The 13,304-nt window shown below is 42.8% G+C and overlaps 1 protein-coding gene across 6 annotated transcripts in view; it reads left to right on the top strand.

The window, feature by feature from the left end:
* The first annotated feature begins 333 nt into the window (after nucleotides 1-333).
* Nucleotides 334-13,304, top strand: part of LOC124007654 (zinc finger E-box-binding homeobox 2-like) — a 79,513-nt gene continuing 66,542 nt past the window's right edge. For 4 of the 6 annotated variants that reach the window (XM_046318319.1, XM_046318316.1, XM_046318318.1 and 1 more), the window contains exons 1-2: nucleotides 335-584; nucleotides 2,113-2,269. In XM_046318319.1, coding sequence (XP_046174275.1) covers nucleotides 2,197-2,269 — 73 coding nt within the window. In that variant the 5' untranslated portion in view covers nucleotides 335-584; nucleotides 2,113-2,196. Of the gene's footprint in view, nucleotides 585-972; nucleotides 993-2,112; nucleotides 2,270-13,304 lie in introns of those variants that run through there. The other 2 variants (XM_046318314.1, XM_046318315.1) reach the window with 2 other exon arrangements.

A 13,304-nucleotide genomic window follows, 5' to 3' on the forward strand; every position in this document is an offset into this window, starting at 1 on the left:
TGTGTTGGAGAGTCAGACAAACTTCCAACGCTATCATTTTGGTCCGTTTTCCCCCTTCCAGTTGTGGTCATGTCGGTTGAATAAGAGCGTTCCAACTTTTCTTCTTCTGGATAATATTCTTTCTTCTTCGTCTGCTATACATGGTAGTCATAGTCCGACAGTCACAGTTCATTTCACTCGGTTCAAACAGCCTGGGAGAGAGAGAGAAAAAAACGTATTACGTTTAGCAAAAGATGCTCACGTTTGGTCCTTCTCAATTATCCCCTCCGGTGACGATAGGTGGCGCGTGTCCCAGGGTTGGTTCTCTCCTCTCCACTGTATTACAGAAAAGAGAAAGAAAAAATGTCATTAGAAGAGGCGTAACACGTCAGTCCGTCCCCAGGTTTGTTTCCTGGAGTGTCTGAAAGAGATCAGTCCTAACCTGCCCTAGCAGGAATAACGGTCCTTCTCGAACCACTATTTCTAAGGCTTTATTATCATTGCAAGGATCCCTGCACATTTCTCTCCACAATTGCTTACCGCTGCAGTCTCGTGTTATCACTACAACCGAAGTCAACCGAAAAGATACCACTATACGAAATCAGGTATGTGTCCATTTCTATACATCGACTAATAACCTTTATACAATGGGTCATTTATAGTTTTAGAGATAGCGATTTAGAGCGTTTGTAAGGGCTTTGGTGCTATAGCATTGCGTTCACGTTAAACTTTCTCTACCTGCACAGGTGGATGAGGGAGCGGTGCGCTTTAAGTACCTAGGCTTGTAGTGCGTTTCATGAGAGAAGATGCAGTTTTGTAGAATTTGCTGAAAAGCCTACTCTTCGAGCCGAAAAACCACGAGGAAAAAAAAAATAAGCTCGGTCTTCTTCAGCTTTGGATTCAGTTTCACCGAGCCATGCATGCATGCACCCTTTTGTGTCCAACTCGTTTTTGTTAGTGTCTTTCTGTATCCTTTGGTTTCCTAGAGTAGAAGTTGTCTGTCTCACAATAGGGTAAATATTCGCTTATCATATCAACGTCATTTACATTATTTTGTTCAGATAGCTATAATCTGTTTCATATCCTGTCTGGATAATTGTATTTTTGTTGACACATCATTTTGTGGTATTTGTAAGTTTTTTTTGTTTATTTGTTCTTCCTGTCGTGGGTCGTTCCCCATAGCAATACAATCCAATGGCAGAAATGAACCCACTCATTTTTTGCTCGATTAGTCCATTGAAATCATGAATGTTTTCATGTTTAGTCTGTTTTTACTTATTTATTTATGTACGTTTTTCAGCATGAGAGGCCTAAAAACGTAAAATACGCATGCAATCTAAAAATGAATCTTAAATGAACACATTTTGTAATGTTCGTAAATTAATGTTGGACTTCTTTTACATTTAGGCATTTAGGATCTACGTATTTCACAACGCAGCTTTCTGCATCATCTTTATGTTGTATTGTCTTGTGTTGTAAGTGATATATTGCCTGGCGGATTGAAACTGTTCTTTTTTTCCCTGCCTTTCTGATATTTACATTTGACACAAAGCCTAACGTTGAACTCACAACTTTAACATTGTGTCATCATCAATATCGGTTACTTTCAATTTTAAAAATGTAGGTTAAAAAAACATGAACCCGGATAAATCAATGTAGGCCTGCTGTTTGCGATGTACGATTTATTATTATTATTATATATATATATATATCGAAGCAGAACATAAAATGGAAACAGCAGAAAATAAAACAAATGAGAAATGATCAAACTTTTCTTATTTAAATTAACACAAATGTAAAAACGCATGCTTAACCCAGCAGGGCCAGTCCGTGTGAATTATTCCTCATGCTGAAGGTGTATCTATCTCCCTGTCTCCCCCTTTCTCTGCATCCTCTCCTTCCCCGTCGTCAATGTTCACTTCCACTTATCATCATCCCGATCACTGGCATTATACACATCAACAATACATTGATCGGCCCCATATCGTACTTTAGCATGGGTATAAAATACACGTTTTGTATATCAGTTGGGTTTTCTATTATTTTCTGTTTCATTTGGCGCCTGATATTTAAATGGTTACTCCCAGTCGGTCCAGTGTACCCACATTGTTGCTGCCTGTATTTGGTTGTTAGATATTGAGCCTGCGTGCCTGCTGCTGCTGCTGCTGATTCAAGGAGTCGAGTCCATGCGAGCTGCCATCTGATCCACTCTTATCAATGAAGCACGAGATCATGGCGGATGGCCCCAGGTGTAAGAGGCGAAAACAAGCCAATCCAAGAAGGAAAAACGGTAAGAAAAGACAGGAAAATAACAAACTGTCATTTACGAAATATGTTTTTTTTTGTGGATCTAGAGTTGTAATGTTGTCACTGTTGACTGTAGTTCAGAGGGGCTGGCTACGAATTGCCAAATGCGTGTTCTGTTCTGCTCTCGTCTCATAGGAAATAAAGGGACACTTCTAACTGGGAAATAATGCGTAATGTGTCAGTATTGTGCTGTACACACAGGCGGGACTGTCTATCCTTCGTTGTGAAATTAGGAGCAGAACGTGTTTGCTCATTTCGTCATTTTTACAGAGACGATTTGATGGAAGTTGTAATAAGTTGAGAGTTTATCGTTGTGCGAAAAGACTGAGTAGCAGTGGGAGGAATTTCAGAAAGTTCCCCCTACCCAGATAACGGTTCAGTCGCGAAGTCCCTTATTTTCCACCAAGACAAACCCGTTAGATGAGGACTAGTTTTATTTGCTGTTCTGTACTTGACGTACCTGTAGATTTAGTTGTTTGAGTATTTTATTTCAGCAAGTGTTTGTTCCTTATGTTACGCATTGCTTAGACTCTCACACCCCTGAGTATATTATGACATTAATGTAATTCATTTGTATATGTCTACGCGTTATTGGTATGTTTAGTTCTCGCGTTTTACCCAAATGATTTGTTGTAGTGTCTATCTACTTTCTCTCGAAGCATAGTCCCCTTTTAGTAGGGAATGATTAGTGTCCCACACCGTTGGCAATTGACAAGAATATGAAACAGAACATGGAGGGGACAATTCGCAGTGAACAGGCTGCAATAGCTTAGTTTACTAATTTATTGTACCCAAATAAGATGGCATGTGCGCTAAGATGGTGATATTGACCGGTGGTGTGTCTCGTGTCATTCATTTTATTATGAGCAATATGAAGTGCTTTGTGTGGAGCAAATAGCGGCGAAGGATACATGTGTCACTCTATTATTGTCAACTGTTTGTCCACCCACCGAACTGTGTTACATGTTGGGAGTTATTGAGCCATGTCGTGGATCGCTTTTCGGAGGGAATATACGTGTGTTCCTTTCCCTTTTGTGGACTGTTGACTACAGTACACCCCGTGCACAAGTAAATCCAGCATCATGCACATGTCTGGGTCCCGAGGTATATTCTTACACGGGGAATGCCTTGCATTTTATTTTGTCCCTGGGATTTTCAGTCTCTGTTGTTGTACAAAGTACCCTTATCAAATGCGTCTGAATTTTGCTCATATTTGTGAAATGTCTCCCTTTATTATGTGGCTCTTTTCCTTATTAAATGTTGTGTATTGATTTTGCACAATCAATACAAGGTGAGTCATTGATGCTTACAAGTGTAGCCTCAAGCTTGTTGTTGTTCTGAATAACTAAAGATAGGAGTGAAAGTAGGTTCCCCGTTTCACTGTAGTTTCTAGCAGATAAGAATGTTCTTTCCTCTTGAGCACCAGTTCCCACCTGTTCCAGTAAACAAACGTTTGGATTACTTTAAAACACTCCATTCAAGTAAGTGTTTTCTGACAAACACACACCTGATGATTGACATTTGCATTTGTCAGAAACAAAAATCCTTTCAAGTTCCCGCCATGCAACAGCAGCAAGCAAGCTCACACACTCTCAAATGCAAAAAAGAATAATTAACATGTTATTTTAGTCGCTTCCCCCTCAGTGCCGAGGTGGTGTGCAGCGTGCACATATTATAGGCTGGCTGAGCAAGTCGAAATTCGACATTCTAGATTCTATCATATTTTTTGAATATGCCATTGTGGTTCCGGCGTCGCCCCCCCCCTCCCCATTTACATTTTTTACATTTTCTCGTCATGGGATGCCTTCAATAGCTCTCTCCCTTCGGGAATGCTGTGGTTGAACTATTCGGACAGAGTAGATTTCATTTTCTCCCCTGGATGCATGGGGAGATGTCATAGGAGCTGAGCTTGTGTGTCTGGCCGATAGATAGCACCCCAATGTAGCTATATATGAGGATCCTTATCAGACCGATAGTCTACATACTGAGATTACTTGAACGCAGTAAACATTTATTAATTTTTTTAAATAGACCATCAATTGAAATATTTTGAATATTGATAGATTGATGATGTAAATGATTTATTTATGATATGGGTAGAGAAATAAATGTTGTTTTTTCTGCATGGCAGTTTGTCGTGTTTCCCAGAAAACATGTATCTGTAGTTGTAGAATATTTTGAGTAGGATTTAAACGTTTCGATTCCCAATTATAGCTAAATTCTATAGCCAGTATTTTGATCTTAGAGTGAAACTCTGGAATTCCAGGTGACTTTATTCAGATTAGGTTATTTGGTCACATTATAGTAGGCAATAATGGTTCTCTAGTCATAAATGGTGTATTTGGCTTCGCTGTTTGTTGATAACACACCTACACTGTGTGATTCTATAGGCCCACATATATACATGCTTATCACATCCAGAGTTAAAGAGTGTAAAGTCAATCTCACAGTTCGGTGCAACATGATATTGGCAACCCTGTAGTTTTGTTGGAGTTTTCTCTCTGCCTGCCTTCCCAGGTGTTGCAAGTCAGACCCAGCTGCGGGGTCTCTACCTCGCTGTGTGTTTCTAAGTACAGCTGGAAAAGTACTCCACAAACCTCTTCCCTTCTATCTGGATTAGTCAAATCAGTACTGTTAGAAAGTAGTACTTTTGCACGGCATACTTTCAGTTTCTACACGTTTATTCCTCTCTCAGTATAGGTAAAGAGACATGTACTATGGAAATGGCAGACAGTGGTACTGGTCAGCATCTCCTGCTCATCTACTTTGTTTTTACGTTCAACTCCGGAGTAATGTTGGAGTTGTGTGCCTTATGTGGTTTTGCCTGTACAGGGCGTGCCATTTTTATGAGTTGGTACATAAAAACGCTACCACTTTTTCCGGAGACGTTTCAAATGTGAAGGTAGCAATTCCAATGGTCTGTTTCTCTGACATTTCCTGTAATACAATGCAAAGACCTATACATTTTCAATCAACAGAAAGCCTCTCCATAGATGTTACCATGCTGCAGGATATGTTGATTACATAATTAAAGGTACAAAACTAAAGGATGACACTTTCAAGCTTTCTCGCTGTCTCTCTCTCTCTCTCTCTCTCTCTCTCTCTCTCTCTCTCTCTCTCTCTCTCTCTCTCTCTCTCTCTCTCTCTCTCTCTCTCTCTCTCTGGCTCCAATAGTTTAATACAATGCTGTGAATGTGATTATAAAAGGCTGTGTGCATTCACGCAAAAGATATAAAGGAGTCCTACTAATTCTTTAGCCTCAGCCCTGCCTTCAGCCCAAACAATGGCAGATTCCTTCCAGTCTAAACATTTTGTCCATCTCTATTATTCATTTGCTTTTAAGGTGCATTTGCTCCCGAGTCGAAGAGAAAAAACTCCCCTTCCCTTTCCTCCCCCCACACCAAGCCCCCCCCCCCCTTTCCTTTCCCTTTTCACAAATGTTTTCCTCTTCCCAAGGTAGGCACTATTTTGTTGCTGTCACAGGGAAAAGGAGGGCAGGTTCGCTGGCGCTCACAGACAATTGATTGTCAGTCGTAATGTGTTTCATTTACATGTTTTATAACGTCAATAGTGCTGGGGTGTCCACTGTACCATTCATGCTGCCATTCCCACAAGGGTGCAATTGTCTAAGCAGCCATAGCCGGTCACCTTTTCTGATGGCTTTTTCACTCGGGCAAAAAAAATGGGAAGGGCGGTGTTGCCGTGGTGCATCAGTGTTTAGAGAAGGATTATTTTGTTTAAGCAAGTGAAATAATTACTGCAGATAATACGAGCCAGCAAGAAATAATCTCCCTTCGGCAGGGGCCTGCACTGTTCGCATGGCAGCAGTGACAGAGGCATGAGGTGTCCAGACAGACCCAGGTTTTTTTTTTAAATTTTTAGAAAAGCTATTTCATATATGTCATATGATGAGGTATTATTAGATTATTTACTTTAGACTCATAGGCTGATGGTGTCTGGCAATGGTAGATGCGGCATGTTGAGGATGTGTGTTTTTTTGTGTGTGCACTGTTCCCAAAACAACATCCTGATCCTGATTTCTGGCATGTCGTTACGCGAGAGACCTTTGTTGCCCTTTTCACGTTTTTCAAGCAGATACAGTTTGGTTGATGCTTCACTGTAGTTTGATGTTTTGTCTTCTTTTTTTTTTATCAAACGGGGGTCATCATGAGTTTAATATATCCTTCTGCTAAAACGACTATAGTCGGACGTGCACCACTGAACACTTTTGTGTTACTGGATCTCGACCTGTTAGATTTCAGAACTTCCAGAATATTGAAAAAATCTCCATATGCATTCCATCGCCTAGTGTGGGCGACTTTCGACTTAGTAAAGGTTTTAGTTCATTCAAAACGACATAGATCTCCCTGACATCACGTTCAGCCACAAACTCATGTCGCGAGGAACCAGATTCATGCCAGTATCAGACGATTATGAATCTGACAGAACAATAATGACCATCTCCTCAGTCGGACACCAATACGCAACTTTTATCCCAAAAGATTTTGTCTGTTAAAAAAAAAAAAATCTAATTTTTATTTTGTTTTGGGTTCTATATTTTTTTTTTCTCCGTCTCTGGCTTGTGAAGATATTTCCGCCTAACGGGGAGAACACACACAGCAGAGGCACCGTTAGCTGAACCCCTGACACCACGGTCTTTGGAATGCCTTAGGTATGGTTTCACTTTTGCTCACATCAATGCTGACCTGAATGTCTTTCATATCTGATCCGCCGTGTCTCTCCCAGTAAACATCCCCCGAGGGGAGAACAAAGAAAGGAGCTCTTCTTCTTCTTAATCACAATTCAGCCCTTTCACCGCCAGCAGGCTACATTTGCATTCAGCATCAGAAAGGCCGAGATGAAAAGGGGGGGGAAAGGGAAAGCAAGAAAGGAGAGCAATAGCAACAAAAAAAACACAAAAAAAATGGCAGAAGGGTGGGTGGTGAACAAAATAACTTAGGTGTTTGTGGCTGTTTGTTGGGTGTCCCCTGGTTACTAGCCTAATATAGCTCCTACTCTACCGGGGTAGGCCTGGCCCTCCTGACAGTCAGATAGTGTTACGAGATGGCATGCCTGTACTATTCATGGACACTCACTCTCACACTTAAAAAAAAAATGAAAAGGTGTCTGAAACGGATCAGATTCTAACTTAAGAAGTCTATACTAGCTAGGAGCAGGTGTGTTTTTACACAATTACTTTTTTGATGGGGTGTTTTTTGTTGTTGTTGTCCATTTTGAAATAAGAATTGGGGCGCAACGCAGTGCTTATGTCTACTGTTATTTGTCAAATTGCATTCTCACGTGATATTTTAGGGATTCCTTGTGGATGTGTGTTTTGTATGTCACTAGAAGAGCAGGTGTGTCAGAGGTCAATAGGAGAGACTATTTCTGGAGTTGTTGCAGTGTGATCTTTCAAAGTATCATGTTAGTTGATACACTATGCTGGGTTTACTGAGAAAAGTTTAGTCGTTGTGTTATGTGATGAAAATAAAACCCAGTTCAAACAGTGTTGCCATTTTTGTTTCTCTTTACTTTATAGCTCAGTACTCTCTCTACTTTAAGATTAGATTTGGTCCCCCCCCCCCCCCCCCCCCCTAGAAATGTGGACCAAAGTTTAACCGCATGCTTCCACTTCTCTTAAGTTGGTTGGCAAGATATCTTTATTGTCTAGTGAGATCTATTTCTCCTCTCTGCTCTCTCTCAATCAGACTAAAGAATCATGTATGCAAATCCGTTGCCAAGCTTTGAAAGGGGGGGATGCTTCAGCCTACAACTTTAAATGCATCATGTGATATGAATTCCAGATTCTTTCTTTTTTTTCCCAACCAGAACTTTTTGTTAAGAAAAAAAAAGGGTTATTAGTACACCCCCCCCCCCCCCCCTTCCCAAGCTGACCGGGATTTAGACAGATTTACTTCAGCAAACACCTTTGGACACTGGGGGAAAGTAGGAGTCTGTTTGCAAAAGGAGTCTTTTGTTCCGAGAGGTGCAGGGATAATTCTTTACTAGGCAGGCGTGATATTAACCCATGCTTCGATACCAGGGGAAGTGGTTAACTCTTTGTGGGCACACACTCACTCTTTACTTGGACAGTTCAGGTTTCTGCTCTTCGCATGCATAGAACATTTTCTCATCTCTGTTGACAACTTTCCCTCTCTCCCTTTCCGGTGCCTTCTTCTTGTGTACCTTGTCTAAAGTAAAGAGTCAGGACAGCCTGTTCCATGTTCTGCTTTTTTTTGTGTGTGTGTGTGTGTGTGGAAAAGCTGCGAGATCTTGGATAGGGGACTCGCTTGGCTTTAACGAATACCCAACCCACCATTATAGCTGAAATTCCTTCCCTCTGCAATAGCTTCAGCTCTAGTTGCTGTTCTGCTGGCAGTCTTCTGTGCTGCTTACTTATGTCACTGTCGAGGACCACGTAGTGGTGAGTTTCTTGCGTCATCGGGGAATAAGAAAAATGCATGAATCATAACCAATGAGAAGGCAGTCCTCAAGCCCCTTGGCTTAATATGTTGATTTGGTGACTCAATATTCATAATGCTTAAGGCGACTAGACATTTGATCATGTTTTGATGAGGATCAAGTCTTAATAAGTTTGACTTGTCTCGAGACCCGGTTCACTTTATCCACCTCCACCTTCGTCCTGCGCTGGATCATATCGTGCTGTATTTGGCTGTGTGTGTGTTGTCCGTAGTTCAGGTTGTGTGTGTGTGTGTGTGTGTGTGTGTGAGGACCTAAGCAACTCGCGAGTGTGAAAGATTGAATGATGGAGGAGAAGTGACAGAATTAAAGGTGTTTGCGGCGCCGCTCCGCCGTGACTCGTCCTCTAAGCCCCGTCTCTGTCACCGTCCTCTTGTGACTTGACAGTTCATATCCACTCCCCTGTAAGGTGATGTGAACTCACACACCACTGAAGCTGGAGCATATTCAGTCGACTGTCTTTCTCTTCTTTCATTCGTTCCTTGGCTCTTTTCCTTTTTTTCTGTGTGTGTGTGTGTGTGTGTGTGTGTGATACAGACACAAGGCAAACACTGAAATTGAAACTTCAGTGGACTGGCAAATAATTGCATGCATTTTGGATTGTACGTTTATGTGTGTACTTCCTTATCCTAAGCCCACAATGTTTTATGCATTGGCTGAGAAAAATACATTTTTGAAAAATATCATGCCTCATTTGCCATTTTCTCAAGTGAAAATGCGAAGTCTTTTTTTTTCGGCCCATCCATTCGGTTCCTATCCTGCTGTTTGCACACAGCTACTAGTTGTTTACAATGGCTTGCGTGTGATTTTCAAAATGTTCCACGTGTCAACTCTCCTATTTGCAAGGTACACTTGGTGTGACTTGCGACAGGTTGCATAGCAGGTGGGAATGAACATTTCCATTTCTTAACGAAACAAATGAGAAGTTCAAAGGCACCGCGTTTAATCGTATGTTTCATTATGACGTGTTGCTTGTGACTCGCAGTCAGCGTAGTACACAGCAACTCGACAGTTCTAGCAATACACCGTCTGAGCTTCAGAACAAGGACAAATTCAATGGAAATCTCCCATTTCTGCTGATTGTCCTCTTACAATATACATCTGGAATTCCCTCACGAGTGAGTAAGTATAGTGCCCACATGCATGACACATCCCCCATAGCCTAAACAGCATGTATTCCGCAAGTCCAATAATGACTGTATTATGGCCTATAGAAATATCGGTGTGCTAATGATAATGGCTAAGAGTATATCACTCCATACTGCTGTCGGGGATGGGGAGAGGGTCTACTAAAAAGCTAAAAAAGGAAGGTAGCAACACTAGTTGTGAGGAAAATAAGAGGCGCTTTATCTCATCAGATGCCTTTTGATCTGGTTGGTAGTGTGTGAATGGCGCTGTGTTTCTCTGTCCGCTGTTCGTTATCCGCATATTCAAAGTTGTCACCTTTACGGGAAAACTGTGCCCGAAAGTGGTCCCTCAGTTTCCTGTTTCGTCCTCTGAAGTCGGTGGATTAATTTTTTTCACCAAGTCTGACCAGACACAAGGCACGCACACACACACACACACACACACACACACACACACACACACACACACACACACACACACACACACACACACACACACACACACACACACACACACACACACACACACACACACACACACACACACACACACACACACACACACACACACACACACACACACACACACACACACACTCTTTGATGTATGTTTGACTGTCAGGTGGAAGAGCACTCCTGGCAAGGTCATGGACACATGGGACAATCAATAAGAGATTGTCAGATTAAGGTATCATGACATTTGGAAATGTAGGACTTTTTCCCTACATACGACTCAATGCATTTTACACTGTTATGCTATTCCCCTTACTAAGACCTAATAGAACATGTTGCCTCATTCCAGCTCATTTCCTTCCATTTGTTTGAATCATGTAGAAGCCAAGTCACCTAGAGAGATTTTCTCCTTTCTTACCTTTGCCCGGTTGGAAATGGAGACGGTTGTGTCTGTCTTGATTAAGGACGTACTGGGTCCGTGTTGAATATTATGGAAGGTAACTGTGCCACTGTTATTTCTTTGTAATTGCAGTTGATTGCTGGGCAGATTCAGTCATTTGTAGCGCTACATTTTTGTCACTTTATACGCTTTCATCTTATCGCTTGATCAACTGAGCTCTTAACCGAACGCTGCAGCAATAGAGGAAATTGTATGAAATTACGTTTCCCCTTGTTATTCAAACATACATTTAACCTTTGGTTAAAAGTGAGCCAAGGAGAGAGAAAAAACACACACACCTCCCCACCTTTAAATGTCATCGGTAGTAAGGACACGTGTAACGATAGTGTGTGAACCAGTCTGGCCTTGTAAAAACTCTGAGGTGAATTCTCGTGTTAATAGGTTCTGACTGGCGATGGAGCCCCCACTGAACGGCCTGCGCCCCGCCGCTGTCAAACACCAATGCCAAACAAACACCTCTTCAGGTAGCTGGAGGATAATCACACCGACAGGCCTGTCCTCAGCCTTTCTGACACACAGGACCAGGGCCACGGGGTGGAGGCAGGGTCAGGGGGAAAGGGCTTGGGTTGAGGGCTAGGGTATGTTTCTGGGAAAGGGGTAGGGGTGGAGGGCTAAAGGTAGGATTGGGGCAGGGTTTGGGACTAGTTGCGGCGAAAGAAAAAAAAGGCCTGGGCTGACTCGGTGCCTTGACGACCGTAGCCTCTACCTGCACTATCACTGACTGTTTACCCTTTGTAAGTCCAGGCTCGACCCCAGCCGTCAGTAATTACTGGCTACTCCCTGCTTTCCTACCCAAAGGAAGATTCACTCTTATCACTCCAGCGTCTTGTTCCAACATTCCTGAGATAAATTCTCCATCACTTTGTTATTCTTACTACTTAGGGGTATTAGAATTAGCATGCCCATCAAAGCAGACCTTGTGCTTTCCTTCTCTCCACGGCCGTATCAGTGGTCGTACGTTACGCCAGGGATGCGCCGTTGGCGGCAGCATAGTTGAATAATGTTCAGGCAGAGTCGTATCGAACTGAGCCGCTGACATCGAAGGGAGTCAGGATGATGAAGTTGTGTAAATATATGGCTGGGTAGCGCGGAAGTTAGGTTAGAACCACACAGGTACTTAGTCTTGTGAATTAAAGGATTAATCAAATGGCACTTCACGGTCCAGGTACCTGGTTGCATCAGTGCTTTGTTAAGAAAATGTGTAGGAGGAGAAAGTCTCTCAATATTCTGTCTGTTTTCATTCAAATGGCAGGGACATGTAGTAGAGGTGGTGAGGTAGACGGAGAGAGACTGTGAGAAACGTAGAGAGGCAGAGAGAGAGAGAGAGATCATTTCCCTGTATGTATTCTAGTATTGAATGGGTCTGGGATATTATAGTGGCTCAACATGCCAAGTAGGCTCCCTTGTAAACTGGCTATCACAGGATCTCTAATGTTATTACTTTTCATAATTAGTTACAGCAACACTCGGTCCATACTGCCGGAAAGGAATATTCCTTAGTAATTAAAGTCATGAAATATTCAGTTATGCCTACCTTTTCAGCAGTCTCTCAAATGAGGCAGCCATTTTTAATGTCCACACGGCCTCTGATTTTATTATAATGGCAGCTTGGCACATCTGCAATTAGTACTTCTACTGACAGTTACCATTTCTGAGGAGCCGTAAGAGGCAGCAAGGGGACACGGGGCGGCGGGGGGGACGGGGGACGGGGACGCGGAGCCGGGCGCTATTACATGTGCACCAAAAGCCTCTCTCTCTCTCTTTAACCTTGTTGTGTTTTTTTCTTCCTCTCCGACGCAGAGGTTACCTTTTCCCAACGGTGCAAAATCGACTTGACATAAACTGTTCATCAGTTTCAGGATTCTCCCCTGAGGTATTTGCATCAAATCAGCTCAGTCAAGCTTCAAGTTGAAATTGGCAGGCCAGAACCTGACAGCCAGGGTAGGGACCGGGGAAAGAGACAGGGAACTGACAGTGGCAGGGCGGGAGGGTGAGACAAATCTCTCCCTGGCTCGGCCAGGGTGGAGGAGAGAAGCGAGAGAAAAGGGCCCTGAGCGAGCTAGGCCACAGGAGTAGTGGGCGCAGAGTTAGGCGGATGAAGGGATGAGTAGGCCTTTTTTCTCGACTTTTTTTCTTCCCTTTTTGGCCTCTGCTTCCAAATCTCTGCAGTAATGGCCAACTTTAGTGTTGTCTTTTATTGGGTTTTGGGGGGGGATGGATATGAAGACAAGCATATGTTGTTTAGCTGGAATAGTGACTTGGAAAAATTGGTTTAGTGCAATGGATGATATTGCTGAGGATCAAAACCACTCAGTGAGTGAGTGCAGTGGTGGATATTAAACGTCAGGCTTTCAGAAAAAGTTGTACACTAACACACGCACGCACGCACACGCACGCACGCACGCACGCACGCACGCACGCACGCACGCACGCACACACACACACACACACACACACACACACACACACACACACACACACACACACACACACACACA

The sequence above is a fragment of the Oncorhynchus gorbuscha genome, linkage group LG21, assembly GCF_021184085.1.
Source record: "Oncorhynchus gorbuscha isolate QuinsamMale2020 ecotype Even-year linkage group LG21, OgorEven_v1.0, whole genome shotgun sequence".
In the NCBI taxonomy this organism is placed as follows: Eukaryota; Metazoa; Chordata; class Actinopteri; order Salmoniformes; family Salmonidae; genus Oncorhynchus; species Oncorhynchus gorbuscha.